A 20,080-nucleotide genomic window follows, 5' to 3' on the forward strand; every position below is an offset into this window, starting at 1 on the left:
GGTTCCATGCAAAGTAAAAAGACCATACAAACAAACAAACAATGGCACGGCATTCTCGCCCGAAACTCGTAAAATAGCGAAAAAAAGAAAAGGAAATGAAAGGCGGATTGAGAAAGACAACTATCTTCCTTCGGTAAATAATTTTTCCCTCGAGACGAGTAAGAACACGTAAAGATGTTTTCCACTGTGAGAGTTACATAACCTCGGCTGCTATTTGCAGCCCCTATACTCTGGAGACCTGAGCTGTACTGCTATACTGTACTGTGGGAGATGGGCGGTTACAGGGAGGAGGAGGAGGAGGAGGGGTAAAGAGGAGGATTGGTGTAGAAAACAGGATTATGGGATGCGGGACTTGGCAGGATGGATAGAGGTGAAGAAGGATGAGTCCTACTTCTCCTTGCGTCATGGAGTCTGCCCGGGGGGCGCCTCTTGGGTCTGAGTAGATATAATTTATCTGGGTACAGACGGGTTCTGCTGACCTTCAAATCTGCAATGCAATTCTCCTTATACTTTTTGATAATTTTCTTACATTTTTATCCATCTGTTAACTTGTTGATTTTTTTTTTTTTCTTTTTCAATTAGTGAAATCCCTTCTTTCTGCATTTCCCATTTCACCTCTTCCTACTTCTTCCTAATGGACACCATACTCTTTGGAAGATTGAAATTCAAGCCAGTGGGCCCTGTGCGTGTTCCGTATGAATAGAGTTCGTCTTCTGAATAATAATAATAATAATAATAATAATAATAATAATAATAATAATAATATACAGCGCAGGAATAGTCGAATGGACGAAGGCAGAACTCCGCAGCATAGATCAGAAAAACCAGGAAACAAATGACAATACACAAAGCACTACACCCAAGAGCAAATACGGACAGACTATACATAACACGAAAGGAAGGAGGGAGAGGACTACTAGTATAGAGGACTGCGTCAACATCGAAAACAGAGCGCTGGGGCAATATCTGAAAACCAGTAAGACGAGTGGCTAAAGAGTGCATGGGAGAGGGACTAATAAAAGTAGACGAAGACCCAGAATATACAGAGACAGGAGAAAGACAGAGAGAACAGAGGACTGGCACAACAAACCAATGCACGGACAATACATGAGACAGACTAAAGAACTAGCCAGCGATGACAATTGGCAATGGCTACAGAGGGAGAGCTAAAGAAGGAAAACTGAAAGAATGATAACAGCGGCACAAAGATCAGGCCCTAGGAACCAGATATGTTCAAAGTACGATAGACGGAAATAACATCTCTCCCATATGTAGGAAGTGCAATACGAAAAATGAAACCATAAACCACATAGCAAGTGAATGCCCGGCACTTGCACAGAACCAGTACAAAAAAGAGGCATGATTCAGTGGCAAAAGCCCTCCACTGGAGCCTGTGCAAGAAACATCAGCTACTTGCAGTAATAAGTGGTACGAGCACCAACCTGAAGGAGTGATAGAAAACGATCAGGCAAAGATCCTCTGGGACTATGGTATCAGAACGGATAGGGTGATACGTGCAAACAGACAGACTGACGTTGATTGACAAAGTCAAGAAAAAAGTATCACTCATTGTGTCGCAATACCATGGGACACCAGAGTTGAAGAGAAAGAGAGGGAAAAAAATGGATAAGTATCAAGATCTGAAAATAGAAATAAGAAGGATATGGGATATGCCAGTGGAAATCGTACCCATAATCATAGGAGCACTAGGCACGATCCAAGATCCCTGAAAAGGAATCTAGAAAAACTAGAGGCTGAAGTAGCTCCAGGACATGCAGAAGAGTGTGATCCTAGAAACGGCACACATAGTAAGAAAAGTGATGGACTCCTAAGGAGTCGAATTGGAGGACTGTGATAGAGCAACAAAAAAAAAAAATAATAATAATAATAATACTAGAATAATAAATAAAATAATAATAATAAGAGTGTGGTGGCTTTCATTTCATATTGATGGGAAAACTTTCCCCATTAACGAAGTTTATTTTCAATCTAGAGTTTTTCCTGTTATTTATGTATAATTTAAATCCGGGTATTTAATATTAGATGGTGAATTAATTAGTTAACATGTAAAATATTCAAGCAGCGAAGTGCTCTCTTAAATATTATGTAGACATACATTTATACATAGTATATATATACATTATATATATATATATATATTATATATATATATATATATATATATATATATATATATATATGTGTGTGTGTGTGTGTGTGTGTGTATAAATAGTTTTTTTCTGTGAAATAAAATCTGTTTATTTTAGTAAACAAAATCTTTGGTAAATAATTATTTACTATAGATTTGTGGGCACAACTTATAATGGATTTGAATTTTGACGCTGTCATTGATAGTCGAGCATTTCATTATTAAGTCCTGTGGTGTCCTGACATGGTGAGCTTGACAGCAGATAATATATAATTATTTCTGGTATGTTGATGATGAATTTTACCATTTACATTTGACAAAAGTGATTTCGTAACATGAACAGAATTACGGATTTCACGTTAAACAGCAGATTAGCCAAAGCTTGTTGATGTCCATTACAACCTTCAATTACTACTCTTCTCCCTAATACTATCAATTCGTATTTAGCAATATTTTTGAATATTTCAATACCTAAATGAACATCTTGAAATACTCGTATTATTCATGATTTATCTTTAAGAGAAGCCGCGGGACCCATAAGTCCTGAATTTATACTTGATATTATTTTCGGATATCTTAATACCTAAATAGACATATCCTACACTATTGTATAGTTCTAAGATAATCTTCCACAAGTTTATGGACATTTTTTTTTTACTTCATTTCAGGGCCAGCCGTCAACATCGAGGTCTCACTCCGAGATTATACGTGAGTTACCAACTAATCTGGATAATTTTCTTGATCGTAGAAAATGATTAGTTTTGATGTTACTGAGGTATAATTATCAATAATTATTTGTATATACAGATGTCAATGATTCAGAGGAAATGCAGAGTAGAGGGGCGTGGCTACTGCAAGCCTAATAGGCATTTTTGCAGTAGCCACTTCAAAGGAAATACGACCTGACCAGATTTACCTTTACCTAACCTAACTTCGGATTTAGAGTCCTAACTTGGCCGGGGGTCGGGTAGGGGGGCTTGCCCCCATCCACCCACCCGACGCGGGCCATCCCAAGTAATTCGTGACTCCCTACTCTGCATTCTATCTCCAATAATTCTACACCAATATTTCTGCACCAGATTTTTCAAAATTAATGTAAATGAGTATATAGTTTCAATTTAAAATTTAGTTAGTTAAAAGTCCTCCTGGGCTTTCTGTGAGGCTCACAGGGCAGGCGCTGTTCTCCTGTTTCTTTGGCTGACAGCCAATGATGCCCACTGTTTAAGCTTCCCACAGCCAGAGGGCCTCCGTTTCTATTCTCTTGGCTACTCATCCTTCATTGGGGCCCCGTGAGAAGTGAGGAACACAAAGATGGCTTCGTCAACCTGGCTGGAATTGACCTTAGCCCCCATCAAAGGTCCCTCCTGAACCTGGGTCTGCAGTGCCACTATGCCAAGAAACCACACACCGAAGCCAAGAGAATAGAAACGGAGGCCCTTATAGATCGACTTTTACAACTCCGAGATGATGGTAAGCTAGAACTAACAGCTACTGTCATTGATGAACTTGTTGGAGAAGCAGGACGGCAGAGAGGACATTTCCGAAGCCAATTAATCACCAAGGAGATGAGGGAAGCCGCTAAAGAACTATGTAGCAACCCAGACATCATCATACGGAAAGGTGACAAATCATCAGTCTACGTAGTGATGAAGAAAAGTGATTATTTTGAAAAGATGGATAGGATCCTCCTGGACACTTCCAAATTCCAGCGTTTAACAAAGGACCCCACCGAGGACCTCAGAAAGAAAGTGTCGAGGCTTGTGACTAGGGCCAACAATCAGCAAGATGTCGTAAAATTCCCTAAGGTAAAAGGAGACTATGGGCCCGGTTACTGCTACGGGACAGTGAAAACGCACAAGGCAGGCAACCCCCTAAGCCCCATCATCTCTCTGATGACATCCCCAACCTATAGGATAGCGAAGGTCCCGAATGATTTCCTGGTACCTTACATACCCCGTGCGTATTCACTGAAATCAATGGTGGAGGTTATTGATCTTTTACAGGAAAAAGGACCAGAAGATGACATTGCGTCACTCGACGTTGAGAGTTTGTTTACGAATGTTCCCGTCGAAGAAACGATCGACATCATCCTTGATCGTGTATATAGGTTCGAAAATAACCCGCTGCCCATTTCCGAAGATATCCTCCGAGATATGCTGAAGGCTAGCACTACGGAGGCCCCTTTCCTCTCTCATCAGGGTGAATTATTTCGACAAGTAGACGGAGTCGCCATGGGATCCCCACTAGGGGTCCTTTTTGCAAATATGTACATGGCCACCGTCGAAGAAAGGACCTTTAGAGAGCATCTAAAACCTAGGATTTATGGGCGGTACATCAACGATATATTCGTCACAATAAAAGAACCTGACGATGCCAGAAAACTAGCAGATGCTCTGAAAAGAAACTCAGTGCTCAACTTCACCTCAGAGCACAGCCATCAGAAGACTTTGCCATTTCTTGATGTCCTGGTAAAACAACAAGAAGGACAGTTTAAGACAACCGTTTATACGAAAGCAACGAACGCTGGCCGTTGTTTGAACGCACGCGGGGAATGCCCGGACGCATACAAAAAGTCTGTCGTGAGTGCGTATGTCAACAGAGCCTTCACGCATAGCACATCATGGAGAGACATACATAACGAACTCGATCGAATTCGCCAACTGCTGACAAACAACGGCTATGCAGATCAAATGATCGAAGCAGCAATAAAAAAAGAAAATGGACGAATTTTACCAACCCAACACGACGACGAAAAATGAGGAGAACTTTATTATTTACTATCGTGTACATTATGGATCTGCATACAAGGAGGATTGCTGCACACTACGCAGGATAATAAACAGAGGCGTAACCCCAAATGCCCCTTACCACAAAATAAGCCTCAGGATATATAGTAAGCCCAACCTTGTAGCAGCCTTAATAATGTAATAATGAAGAACAGCACCGCTCCGGGGGGACCGAAGGAGATGTGAACGAATGTAGTTTACAAATTTACTTGTCCAGAGGAGATGTGTAAATCTCACAGTCAAAACTACATCGGGCACACTACAACGACCCTTCGGAGACGTCTGCTGGCTCATAGAAATCAAGGGGCCATCCATCAACATTACATAGTTGTTCACGACAGGAAGCCATCTCTGCAAGAGCTCATAGAAGGCACCCAGGTCGTGCACAGAGAAGACAACTACGGTCGGCTCTTAATAACGGAAGCTGTGAGCATCGCTATTCAGAAGCCGACCTTGAACGTCCAACAAGAATCGGACCATATACTCCCCTCCAGCAGGAGAAGGAATACACAAGCCAACAGGGACCAGACAGCGCGCCCCAACCCACCGAGAACATCGCGCCCCTTAGAAGACATGGGAGGACCCAGCGTCAACGAGAGCCAAGTAACATCCTTGCTCAGGTCGCTGAGACCCCGCCCAACACGAATCTGCAGCCGTTAACCAACGTAGACCATTTGGACACACACACACACACACACACACACACACGCTCACTCACTCAAATTTAAATTATACACATTTATGTATAAACAGAAATGATCTGATTTGTACCTTTATGCATGCTATAAAATATTTTTTTTTTTCTTTATTCCTGTATTTAGATTTCTATATTCATTTTCATTCCTGTGTGTAATTTTGTATTTTTTTTCTAAAACCAACATGTAACATATTACATTTTAGACACACCTAAGGAAACACTAGCACATAGCATTGTATTTTGGATATTTATTTAACAACTGTTTAAACTTTTACTTTATTGTCACAGTACATATGTCCTTATGTTCTTTGTATCCAAAACAACGCCCTTAGGCTGTTAATCCCCAGACTAACCAGTACCCATACCTCAAGGTCATACCTCCCACACGATGAAATAAATAGGCCGAAAAGCCAGATTGTAAGTCAGTAGTCGCTTGATAATCCCATAAGGCGAAACAGCTGTCGCGACAAAATGCAATCAATGGAAGAAGGAAGTCTGCGTATTTTTCACCAGAAATTGACGAACGAGAATCGGAAAAAACTTCGTCGGTATGAAGATACCTGCAAGAAACTTATTGATGCCACTAAAGGAATTGTTTTTAACGAAAATTGTATAAGAGAAAAACTATGCCCTAAAAGTATATATGTATGTGTGTAAAACATATATATAATATAATCATACTTATGTATAATATAATATTATATGTATGTATACATTCATATATATAAACATACATATACATACATATAAAAATTCGCTCGTGAGAACCTTCACAGTACCCTCTAACTAAATCATTCAAAACGGCGTCGGCGCTTTCAAAAAGCACCCTCTGTTATTAATTCATACCTCTCTTCGCACCGCCGTCAAGAAGATGAAGAAGAAGAAGAAGACGCATTTCGGTTCGACAGAATTGCGAAAGAAAATAGCGGACACAAGACACAAAGCAATAATGCCTTCAGTCAGAGTCAAAATTCCGAAAAGTTACGTATGAAGGTCTTTGCTCCGTTGTCCAAACTTTTGTTTGCTTACTTCTCCTGTCGTCCCTTGGAGGAAAATGGGAAGAAATGTGGTCCTGGGGGTTGGGGGGGGGGGGGGGCGAACAAAAGGAAAATTGAGCTATCAGAAGATAAGCCCAGTTTATGGGGGAAGAACCTCGCTGTGGAGAGATGTATTTTATTTTTGGGTTCCTATTTTTCATTTATAATGTCTTCTGAAGTTAATATTGTTTTATAAGTGTTATGAATAGAGAAAGAAATCCACAGGTATGTATGGGTGCATATATACTTGAAAATAAAATCTATTATTTTCGGTTTCCCGTTTTTTTTTATAATGTCTTCTGAGGTTAATATTGTTTTCTAAAAGAGTTATGAAAGAGAAACAAATCCACAGGTATGTATGAGTACACTTATATTTAAAAATAAACTCTAACAAGAGAACTTTCATTCAGATTGAAAAAGGACTCGAGCAGATTCCCGAAACTTCTTTGTAGAGACTTATTTCTAAATATATCTGTACCTATACATAGCTGTGGATTTGTGTCTCCATTTCGAAGACTCGCGCTACTGTGAGTATCATTTTCTAATCAAATGGTATACTACATTTTTTACGAGGCTTTTTGTTTCGTCCAGACACTGTTTTGTCATTAAAATGTGCAGCAGTAAATTCATCTCATCAGTTAAAAATGTAAAGGTATTTCTTTAAAGAAAAAATTTCCTCGGTATATAATTAGTGATCTAAGTAACCGCGTAATGTTACCAGACATTTCTGAATTAGTATCCGTGTGGGTGCATATATATATTATATATATATATATATATATATATATATATATATATATATATATATATTATATTTAATAATTATATATGTATATATATATATGTGTGTGTGTCTGTGTGTGTGTGTGTATGTGTGCGCACGCTTAGATATCACAGTAGATGCATGTGACTCTATGATATAAGCGAATACCACAGGAGGAAATCGGTAACGACCACTTTCGCCTTTATGAGGCATTGCCGAGGTACGGATTTCTTCCTATCATTTTCCCTTGGTATTGGCTTATAATCATATATATATATATATATATATATATATATATATATATATATATATATATGTATATATATATATATATATATATGTATATATATATAGTATATATATATATATATATATATATATATATATATGTGTGTGTGTGTGTGTGTGTGTGTGTGTATGTGTGTGTGTGTTATGTAACAAACCAGAATTTGTCAATAAAACCACTGAGTCACAGTTAATAAAAAAATATTTATTTCCATGACCGATTGACCCTTAATAATAACGAACTTAGCTAAAGTGAAAGAAACTTAAAAAGGGATTCATCTTTCCAGAATAAGCCACTTTTCCTTTCCCCAAGAACTTCTTTTTATCTTCCTCTTTTTTTTTTTTTTTTTTTTAGGATACATCCATTTTCCGCCCGCTCCTCTGAGGCCAAAATGCCTTTACTTTCATCGTATTTATCCTTTGCTTTTTCCCCCTCTAGAAATAATGAAAAACTCAGACTCAAGTTTCAAAACTAAAATCTCAATTGTGATTCGTGGAACAAAACTTAAGTTCTGGATTTTTCACTTCTGAAATTTAATACTTCTTTTTTCTTTTAAGCACAGTTCGCTTTCCCTTAGAAGAATATAAAGTAACGGAACTCACCCACACGGCCTTCCTCTGAAAAATATTGCGGGGTAAAAGCCGTTGCAAGAGTTAAGAATATTTTCATGGATGCTGCTCCCCCCGTATTTTTAGATTCACTTCCACCGCCGGCTGAGATGTGTCTGCTATTTGGGCATATTTCCTCTTACGCAATTTCTATTGAAGCCAGTGGCATGGTTCGAAGAGGCTATCTTCTTATCAGTCTATCTTCTTCTTTTTCTCTTCTGGCAACTTCTTGTTATTAATCTTTTTTCTATTACTTATCTGCCTCGACATCGGTGGGTACAAGACTACCAAAAGTGACTACAAGAATTGTATGAAAGACTTGTATGTATATACGTTTTATGCAATTACTATTGAAGTCAGTGGCATTGTCTCCTTTGAATCGTCATGGCTTCATTTTCTCTTCTGCCAAGTTTCTCAGGAATAAGAAAAAAAAATCATTTACGATTTCTTTCACTTTGCTTTTTATTTTTCTAATCGAGGTACCTACCATTTCTCCACCTCTCTCTCTTTATTTATCAGAGAATACACGTTTTAGTTTTCTGTAAAAGAAGATTATTGAGAAGGCTTTGTCTGGCTGTCTGCACTTTTTCTGTCCGCCCTCAGGTCTTAAAACCTACTGAGGCTAGAGGGCTGCAAATTAGTATGTTGATCATCCACCCTCCAATCATCAAACACACCAAATTGCATCCCTATAGCCTCAGCAGATCTTATTTTATTTTAGGTTAAAGTTAGCTATGATTGTTTGTCTGGCACCGCTATAAATGCCAAATGCCAACAACACAGGTCACCACTGGGCCGTGGCTAAGAGATTCATACAACATTTACGCTGTACAGAAAACTCGACTACGCTGAGGAAACTTCTGCGCATTTTTAACTTGTTTATAACTGCACGAGAGCGTTCACGGTTTTTAATAGTCTGAAACGTCGACATGTCATAACAGAAACCTAGTGCGTCAATTTGTAATCCAGTCCTGATGACGCCACCGAGAGGATGGGAAACGGTCCGTCGACTAGAAAAAAGATCAAGTGAATGGAAAGAATCCCAAATTATTTTTCCTTATTCCAGAGAAACTTGCCAGGAGAGAAAAAGAAGTATTGAGGGATCAGTCTTGCTAAGAAGAAAGTATCTGCGAATAATGCCATCGACTTCAATAAGAATTATATCAAATGTACACATACAAGTCTTTCTTATAAGTCTCGTAGTCACTTGTAGTAGTTGTACCCACTGACGTCGAGGCAGATGAATGAATAGGAAAAAGATGAATGAAATGACCAAAGGTTGTATTTTTGTATTTTATAGTTATTAAAAGGACTTTACCAGCGACATGAAAGAGCTCCCTGCAAGGGGAATGAGCCAAAGATTGGGGAAGTTTTGTCAGATGCCAACAGATGATTGCCAAAGAGAAAACAGCTACTTTTAATATGTTTGTCTGTGTGAACAAAGGAGGAGAAGGAGGAGGAGGAGGAGGAAGAAGAGGAGGAGGAGTTGGAGGACGAAACGGATATTTGTGAATGCCCGAAGAGCCGATCAAAGGATGAATTAGAAAAGAGGAGGAGAGAGTCCGCAAAGCGCTTGGAGAATTGAAGAGGATAGCTCAGTCCAGAGTAGAAACGGTGAGGTATGAACCTATACCTGTGGTTTAGGGAAAAGCTCACACACCATAGCAATCACTTTAGACTTTGAGGCAAGAACAGTTTTGAACATTATATTTTGCACGTTTATCTACTCTGATATTCATCTATATACATACAGTTTTGGGCATTATATTTTGCGCGTTCATCTATTCTGATAATCATCTATATATACAGAAAATGATAAAAAGATGAAAGTGCTAGAAGCATCTATATAGATGTAGATAGATGATTATCAGAATAAAGAAACGTTCAAAAATTAATGTTAAAAGGGTTATTCTGCTTTTAATATTCTGATGTTAATAGCGCAGGAATCTACATATACAAATTTTGATACAGAGCGTAAAATGCAATGTCACTAATGTTTAAACTGGTCATATTACTCTACCTTAATACCAACAGCAAACTGGAAGTGATAACATTGCACATTGCAGACAAACAAGAGAATCTAATAAAATGAACGTTGCACCAAAATGCATCATTCATAAAGCATGAATAATGAAAGGTGGAAAATAGATGAAAAATAAGAGAAATTGCGATCATACGCCAGAGGAAACATTAATTTTCCACGTGACTAATGGCCATGATAGTCCGAAAAAACAAGTGCTTCCCAGTCAGTGAATTTTTGCCCAAATACCGAATTCATGAGAGCTCATATCAAGCAGAGTGTGGTGAATATCATGATAACAATTCCCTAGCTTTATTTTCTTGGTCACATTTTTATTTTACGGTGAATTGTCACACAAATGATATCCTGAAAGACAAAGAGAGAATAGGCTTGAAAGAAGGTCTCCCCTGCTTGCTTCCTGTTCACTTTCAACAATCCTCATAAATGATTTTAAAGAAAATCTGTAGAATTTTATTTTTAACTTATTTTTTCAGTTCCAAGAACTTTATTTCCAAATACAATTCCATCGAGTAATCCGTTAGACGAATGAGTCTCTAAGCTCATTGGAATATCTTTAAAAAAAAATTGGGCATAGTTAATTAATAAATAAAGAGGTAATTCAATTTCTTTGACGTCCGTCAAAATTTTTGGTATTCCCTATTACTAAATATTCAGTTATGCAAAACAATAAATAAATAAATAAACAAAAAATAGGTGCGCCCTGTCGTAAACAATCAGCAATGTCCATTAAAACTTTTGCCACGCCTTGTTTTTATACGTATTTATCAAATATGTATGGCTCTTCTTTTACATAATGTAAGATGAAATAGAATCTGCATTGCAAAGTAGAAGATCAATTTTAGTTTTATCTAAAACATGTCCATTTACCAGCTAGTTAACCTTTCAGTAAGATTGTTCAGGTGCAAAGTCGCAGTAGAAATCAATATCTGACACCGATGTGATGTCCTTCATTTAGGCGTTCTATCTTTATCGAAATATTCTTCATGAAGTTTCCAATGGAATGTCCAACAAAAATTCTATGGGATATCTTTCTACGGAAAAAACAGATATCTCTAACTTTATCACGAAGTACTACTAAAAGATTACGTATAATGCTTCAATCTTTCTAAAGAGAAATTTATCTCATGAACCTCTCCTTTTATAAAATATAATAAAAGGATGATCATAGTACAACTAAAGGATTATAATACTTCAATCTTTCTAAAGGGAAATTCATCTCATGAACCTCTCTTTTTATATAAAATATAATAAAAGGGTGATGATATTCCATAATTAATAAAAATACTTAGTGACTATAACTTCTTAGCCCTGGACTTTCTTAGTGTAATGAAACATTTGACGTGGAGGAAAAAAGAAAAAGGCCATTTTTAACGAGACTTACATGGGAAGAAAAAAAAATCACTTTCTTACGACATATCTCCATATCCGCTCCCCTTTTATCCTGGCTTCTTTTTTTCCTACCTATTTATCTTACCCTTCCAGTTTTAATGACTTTTTTAGCTTCATTTTTCCTCGACCTTTTTATCTTACTTCTCTTTTTAATTCCTTGTTCGTATCGTGAGCTAATGCAATCGTTCATGTTAATTATATTCCCCTGCGAGAGGAATCTCTCTCTCTCTCTCTCTCTCGCTCTCTCTCTCTCTCTCTCTCTCTTTACACATGACATGTCATCATAATTGACCGGAACTTTTATACAGCTATATCTCTAATCAAAACTTCCAGACATATGTAAGTCATTTGACAACATATAAAAAGGATTTTCGCTTACTCGTGGAGTAAGCCTGTAAACTACTTTGTTATTGTTGTTGTTGCTCTTGCTGTTGTTGTTCTTGTTGGGTTTTAGGAAAGGTCTATGGAAAAGCCTAAAAAGGTCTGAAAAAGGTGGTTTAGGTTGAGTTAAAAATACTGGAATTTTTAGATTGGATATTATATGTTTATTAGAATCAAAGTATAAAAAAAATAAATAATGTGCATGTTAAACAGTACAGAGAAATCACTTCAAATAAAACATAGGGCATTTATTTTAATTTTCGTTGTTGAAACAACGTTCTATTTGACCGCAGATTTTAGCACGCGCCCCGAGTAAGCTGGAGGTCGGATTACTCCTTGTCTATTGGTATTATTGAATTTCTGCCTGACTATTGTTTAATGTCATCCTCTCTTAAGCTGATTCTATGAATATTTAATCCGTTTCTTATTAAACATTTACAGAACCAGATAAAGAAGTGAGATGAATTCAAACACACAGAAAATTGTTAAAATATACTACTTTAAAATTGTTATAATATTATCACTCAGGGAATAATTGTAAGATGAGAGAGAGAGAGAGAGAGAGAGAGAGAGAGAGAGAGAGAGAGAGAGAGAGAGAGAGAGAGAGAGAGAGAAGTCAAATAGTCTGCCGGGTGATTAAATGTAGAAGATTGTTCATTGGAAATATAGTGTTTTTTTTTACACGTATAGAAATTTGTGTACAAGTTATGTGAAAACTCCGAGAAACCAGAGAGAGAGAGAGAGAGAAAGCGAGAGAGAGAGAGAGGTCAATAGTCTGTCCGGAGGTTAAATGTAGAAGATTGTTTGTTCATTGGAAATATAATGTTTTTTTTTTCTTTTTGTGACAGGTATAGAGACTTGTAGACAAGAGAGAGAGAGAAATAAACGAAGGCAGGGAGTAAAAGAAAATAAAACTGATAAAAAGTTCGCATTTGTGATTTCAAACTTTTTCTTTCCACTACCCTGTAGGTTGAGAGAGTAAGCCTTACTTCCTCATAGGCCACTACATCCCCCAAAGAAGTTTGTGCTAATAATCCATAATACGATTCTCGTCAAACCTTAGCATCACCATTACGGAAAACTATGGGTACCATAAACATAAAAAAAAAGTACATAAACAAATACAACTATAACCCCGCCCTGAAAATAAACATCCCGAGAGGGGGACGAAGGGAAGTTTTGTTTTTGTGGCTCTGAAATGAAAACAAAACACACGCCTATGAAAGGAACCTTTTACCAAGACAGAAATTTTGTCCTCACATTTTACAGATAGTTATTGTTATTGTTTTATTCTCCGCCAAAGCACCCCCGCCCCCTACCTCAGGCCCCAACCCCCCTTTTTTATTGCGTCTTATCCAGCTCCACTTTCTGAACCATATCCTCTCCATTCTCGTGTTCGTTCTACTTAGAGTACGTCTATATATTACTTCTCTCTCTCTCTCTCTCTCTCTCTCTCTCTCTCTCTCTCTCTCTCTCTCTCTCTCTCTCTCTCTCTCTCTCTGTCTTCCTAACCTCTGTAGAAACCGATGGACTCAATGAGTCAAACAGATACTATTTATAAATGCCATCAATTAGACAACTTTTAAAAACATCATGAAAATCTCACAAATAATTTTGCCTATTGGGATATGGAAATCCACACACACACACAAACTAATTTCTACAAGAAAACATCACACTTGAAAAACACTATTATCTAATATTATCTAGAATATTGTACTATAGTAGATTGTACAATAGTAGATCCCATCAACCTCCCATTTGATGTCTAGGCCCGTCCCTTAAGACGCTCCTGATTGGCTGTTGATAAGCCAATCGCAGGGCTGGAAACTCTCAGTCTCTCGAGAGAGTTCACGTAGGCAGGATGTATCCACATCTTCTGAGGGATACGTCTTTCAAAAGTATCCCTCAGGAGAGGTGGGACATACATCCTGTCCGTGTGAACTCTCGAGAGAGACAGAGTTTCCAGGGCCCTGTGATTGGCTTATCAACAAATGCACTGTTGATATAAATCTACTATAGTACAAAGAATGATAAGTAATAAGAGTGATTTAAGAACGGGGAAGATTACCAAGGAACCCACATAAAGACGAAACAATGCTTGGAAAACATAGATAGCCACTAACGTATGTGTAGCAATTCTGGAAATACGGTTTCCTTTAAGGCAATAGTAATATATCCTTGAATGAGGAAAGAGAAATATACATCACTGCGGCAACAGATCTCTGATTTGTAACAACCAAACATTTCACTCTATTTTTCCAGCGAAATTTATTGCCGTTTGTTGTGATAGACTAAAGAAAACAAAACTTTATTTATTTTGTTCTGGGTTGCATATTTTTCAGCGCCTTTTAAGCAGAAAAGTCTATTTCAGTTTTTAGTGAACACTGAATTTTGAAATGAAATTTTGATTTACCACTTTCATGATAAAATTTGCTGTGAATTGTTTCGTGATTTGTCCAACATCGAAGGTATTATGTAAATATATAGAATATGCAAATGAGTGCAAGGACCTATGAGGTCATTCAGCGCTGAAAAGGAAATTTGAGAATAAGAGGCTTGATAGGTGTAACAGGGGGAAAACCTCAAATCAGTTGCACTATGAAACAATAATTGTTAGAAGATGATGGAAAATAAGATGGAATGAAGAATATGAATGGAGATACAGTAAAGGGAACGAAAGGGGTTGCAGCTAGGGATCGAAGGGACGCTGCAAAAGAACACTAAGTAATGCCTACAGTGCACCGAGGGAGGTGCACTGACGGCACTACCCTCCTACGTGGATCGTAGGTGATAATAGGAATCCCATTAGGGCTGAATTCAAAAGCCCACATCAAACGTACATATTATGTATACCTAGACAGTCGAAGAGCTGGGATAAGATGGCAATTAAGGATATATATTGTCCAGTGGCTGTAGATTAATGTTTGAGTAATCCTCGAATTTCTCTCATTTCATCAAACTGTAATAATTGACTTTCCGATTCAGGGAAACGGTAGTGATTTTGGAAACTATTATCAAAATGCAGGTATGAGTGGTCCTTGACAGGGATGGTTGTCCAGTAATTATTTTCAATAATCTGTCCTAATAGGATACTCAACCGCCGTTCCTCTAAACCTCTTTCTTTTTTGATGCGGAAATGGTCGAAGTCTTAAAAGGTTTGTACTGTGAATGTCTTAACGTGTTGCCTTACCATCTAAATTGGTGTCTGTCATTATTCTAGTGTCTTCTAGATATTCAATTTATGGGCATTATTCTGCCAATATATACACACACACACACACACACACACACACACACACACATATATATATATATATATATATATATATTATATATATATATATATATATATATATATATATATATGTGTGTGTGTATATATATATATATATATATATATGTGTGTGTGTGTGTGTGTGTGTGTGTGTGTGTGTGTGTGTGTATATATAAAGGTATAAGCCACGAAAGAAAGTGAAACACTGGAATAGCTCTTAAGTAAAGGACGTTGAGTCGAAAGACCTTACAGCTACTCCAGTTTTTCACTTTCCTTCGTGGCTTATACCTATATTTATGCATTTATCACGTTCCAAACTTTGTTTCTGAAGTTTTTACAATGTTCTCTCATTCGGATATAAACTGCGGACTGAGTCTGTCCTTGAACCCGAAGGAGCACACCAATTGTGCAGGAGTTTCGTGGAATTAAGTTTCGCGTTCTTGTAAAAGAGCTAAAAGGAAAGATATCAAACACTGTCGTTTTTGGCACGATATGGGTGACAGTAGGATTTGTCACTCTTTGATTCAACATTTCCTTCAATCTTCTGAAAAAAAGATTCTGGAGAACGCAATTGTTTTTAAAGTAATAAGCCAGGCATCCAATCTCTACATGGAAATTCATCCAGTTTGACGAAATAGTCGATGATCTGTGGAGGAGAGTAGATATACAGGGTGTCAATAAAGGCCCAGTACCATTATAAGTATTTATTGCTTAGAGTGGTACTGGGACTTTATGGATAACCTGTAGAATTCCATTTAAGACGAATCTTTTCTATAAGTACTTGTGCCTTGTTTATTCCGAGAAGATTACAGGATCCAGGAAAGTTAACATGTATTTGGATTCTTTCTCCAGGGTAACTTTCACGTTTTAGTGTTGGGTGTTGATGCAGCCTAACAAAGCAATCGCGTCATCGATGTAAAGTTTATAAAAACAAGGGGTGGAAAGATACAGGACAACTGTCCAACACTTGGTGTTCCAAAGAGCTCAGGGAGATATTGATGAACGTCTGGCCCAAGGGAGACTCCTGCCTATATACGATTCCAATAAAAAATCTAGGCATTGTCCAGCACAGCCAAGTCTGTGTATATATATATATATATATATATATATATATATATATATATATATATATATATATATATATATATATAGATATAACCTGAAAAAATCCTGGAAATAAATACTAAATAATCCGAGGTACATCCTCCATGTTTACTGAAATCAACAGAGATTGGATTGAAGATTTAGTGAATTTATATCCATGATTCATTGGTTTTTACCAGTTTTTCTTGGGAAACCTTTTAACCAAACAAACAAAAATTATTAAACATATTTGCGTAAGCCAAACGAAGTACCAATTTGATATGAATATCATTCGTTTAATTTAGTGCTTTTATTCAATTACTTTACCTTCATAATCTCCAAAATCCCTCTCTTTAACTAAGATGCCGCGATTTTTTATTCCATTCTGTCACAAAAAATGGCTCTATACATCTGGGCAACACGTATTAACAATGACAAGTGGTTCGCATTAACTCTGTTGTGTGTGAGATGAGGACCAATACTCGAAATCCTCTATTACAAAAAAAGTTCTTCGACCCTTGGATCAACTGGATATCGTCTCATCTGCGTTGCATATCCGTCATCCTGTTCTCCTTGGCCTTTTGTGGAGGGTACGTTGATTGGAAGCTGAAACTCTGGCCATGTGACACTCCATGCCAGTGAGGTCTTACATTACCCCAGTCATTCCTAGCGTGTTATGTTCTGTATGATGGAATAGAATAGCATTTAGGCCAAAGGCTCAGTGATGGGACCTATGAAACTACTCAGCGTTGAAACTGTAAAGGTGTAACAGGGAGAAAAAAATAAGGTGCACTTACAACACTAACGCCCTACTTTATTCTGTATGGGAACAAATTACTTCGGCGATACCTCTCTGCACAGTGGCAGTATCCAAGAGGACTTGCAGCGAGGCAGTTATCGGTGCCAGTGGTTCCTTGTATACTTTCTGAGAGCTTACAGTCGACTTTGCAGCCACAACCCTACCTTGCTTCAGAACTCTGAAATGTTGGTCCCCAAGTTCTTTAACCTCCATTCTAAGGCTACATCATCCCTCTCACACTGCATAAATAGCGGTAATCTCCCTCTCTGGGTCATACAGAACCGAATCTCTGCACTACCCAGTTCGAACCTTGTTTGGCTGTGGCAGCCTAACGTCCTACCTTGGTTATTATTTCAGAAGTCTTCCTCGCAATGCCAGTGATGCCGATCGATGCTTAGAGACTGGGAACGAGGGAGTTACAGTGCTATTTAATAATGCATCCAGGATTGTACATCCTCCAAGAATTAAAGTGTGATATGCTAATGAATCGACCTCAGGGATTATTTCAGAAGATTGGTTTCAAGTCTATTGAGAAAGGTGGCGTTATCATCCATAAATGTACCGATTTTAAGTTTAGAATTAAATATACCTCTTTTATCTTTGTAAAGTCCGTCGACACAGAAAAAATAAAAATACGTAGAAATGAAAAGTCGCTCAGAAGATATTAAAAGAAAGCGTAAAAATGAAATGTGGCTTAGAAAATAATAAAGATCTCTGACGATCCTGAATGTAAATGAGAAATATTGATAGGTTCCCACTCCTGACGACCATAGATGTAAATGAGAAATATTGATAGGTTCCCACTCCTGACGACCATAGATGTAAATGAGAAATATTGATAGGTTCCCACTCCTGACGACCATAGATGTAAATGAGAAATATTGATAGGTTCCCACTCCTGACGACCATAGATGTAAATGAGAAATATTGATAGGTTCCCACTCCTGACGACCATAGATGTAAATGAGTAATATTGATAGATTCCCACTTTTGACGACCATAGATGTAAATGAGAAAATATTGATAGGTTCCCACTTTGACGACCATAGATGTAAATGAGAAATATGATAGATTCCCACTTTTGACGACCATAGATGTAAAATGAGAAATATTGATAGATCCCACTTTTGACGACCATAGATGTAAATGAGTAATATTGATAGATTCCCACTTTTGACGACCATAGATGTAAATGAGATACATTGACAAATTCACACTGCTGGAAATTCTGAAATGTGAATGAAAAGGATTGATAGATTCCCACTGCTAGCAATTCCTAAATGCAAACGAGAAATATCGACAAATTCCCACTTCTAGCAATTCCACTTTACTATACCCAAAGAAATTCCTGAAGAATGATGCCAGTACAGGCTTACACATAAACACACACACACACACACATATTCCCCGAGTCAAAATTCCAAAACTTAAATCAGTTCTGCCCTGGACTATCAAAACTTTTGTTTGGCTTCTTTTTTTATACATATATTTTTCGTGGTTCCTTGAGAGGCGTGAAATGGAGAGAGGAAGGAACTGGGAACAGAGGAAAAAACTGAGGTATCAGGAGAACGGATATTCAGTTTACAAGGAAGGCGAATTTCGTCGTCGAAAAGACGATGTATTTCTTGAAGGATGAGGAGTATTTTATTATTATTATTATTATTATTATTATTATTATTATTATTATTATTATTATTATTATTATTATTATTATTATTATTATTATTCAGAAGATGAACCCTATTCATATTGACCAAGCACGCCACAGGGACCGTTGACTTATGGTGTTCATTAGGAAGAAGTAAGGGGAGGTCCAGGGAAATGCATAGAGAAGAGATCTCACTTACTGAAAAAGAAAAAATCAAATTGATAAATAGATACAAATGTATCAAAATGCAAGGAGAATAGTATTAGCGTAATAATGCATTGTATCTTAGCTTTTAATGTTCGAAATGGATAAAAGATATTAAGCAGGATTTTTCCTCTTGTTGTGCCACTTTTTTTTTCTTACATTCAATTCGAATGTTTGTACGCGGAAAAAAAAACTAACATTAACACGGAAGAAAATTGCGCCATCCACCAGTACATATTATGTCGATTTTTATAAGCTGTTCTGTTCCCTTTTCCAGTTATTTTCTAGTCATTGTCTCCTGACAAACTCTTCATCTAAAAAGCTGTTTATGAATATTTTTTTCGGTACACTTTGCCCTTGAGGATATGAGAAAATATTTCTGAAATTATTTCTATAATGACAGTAAGAGAAGGTTTTCCGTGTTATTAAGTATCTTTGTTATCATTACCATGAGAACATTTCTTTTTTGCCTCTTTCAGCGAACTTCCTAATGCACATTCAGAATACTTTAAGTTTTTTTTTACTGTATTAATTTTTGCATCTATTTCACCGTAAACGTATTATGTGTGCTATACGCACGTAATGCTCTTAAAAAAACATGCGTGCAAAATCTGATCGAGGGTAAAAGCCACCATTTTATTCTTGCTGGTTTCTCGATATTTTTGTCAGACAACTGATGTGTGTATATATATATATATATATATATATATATATATATAGATATATATATATACTATATATATATATACTTGAAAATGCACGTGACGTCATTATATAAGTTAATATGTACGTGCGCACAAACCGCACATATTATTATGTATTATATATAATATATATATATATATATATATATATATATATTATATATATATATATATATATACTATATATAATATATATATATATACATATATATATTTATATATATATAT

The 20,080-nt window shown here is 36.9% G+C and overlaps 1 protein-coding gene across 4 annotated transcripts in view; it reads left to right on the top strand.

Annotated features, from left to right (window-relative positions):
- LOC135216327 (uncharacterized) overlaps positions 1-20,080 on the top strand; it is a 314,243-nt gene that overhangs the window by 54,029 nt on the left and 240,134 nt on the right. For all 4 annotated transcript variants that reach the window (XM_064251505.1, XM_064251506.1, XM_064251507.1 and 1 more), the window contains exon 3: positions 2,818-2,857. In XM_064251505.1, coding sequence (XP_064107575.1) covers positions 2,818-2,857 — 40 coding nt within the window. The remainder of the gene's footprint in view (positions 1-2,817; positions 2,858-20,080) is intronic.

Source organism: Macrobrachium nipponense, chromosome 6, assembly GCF_015104395.2.
Source record: "Macrobrachium nipponense isolate FS-2020 chromosome 6, ASM1510439v2, whole genome shotgun sequence".
NCBI lineage: Eukaryota > Metazoa > Arthropoda > Malacostraca > Decapoda > Palaemonidae > Macrobrachium > Macrobrachium nipponense.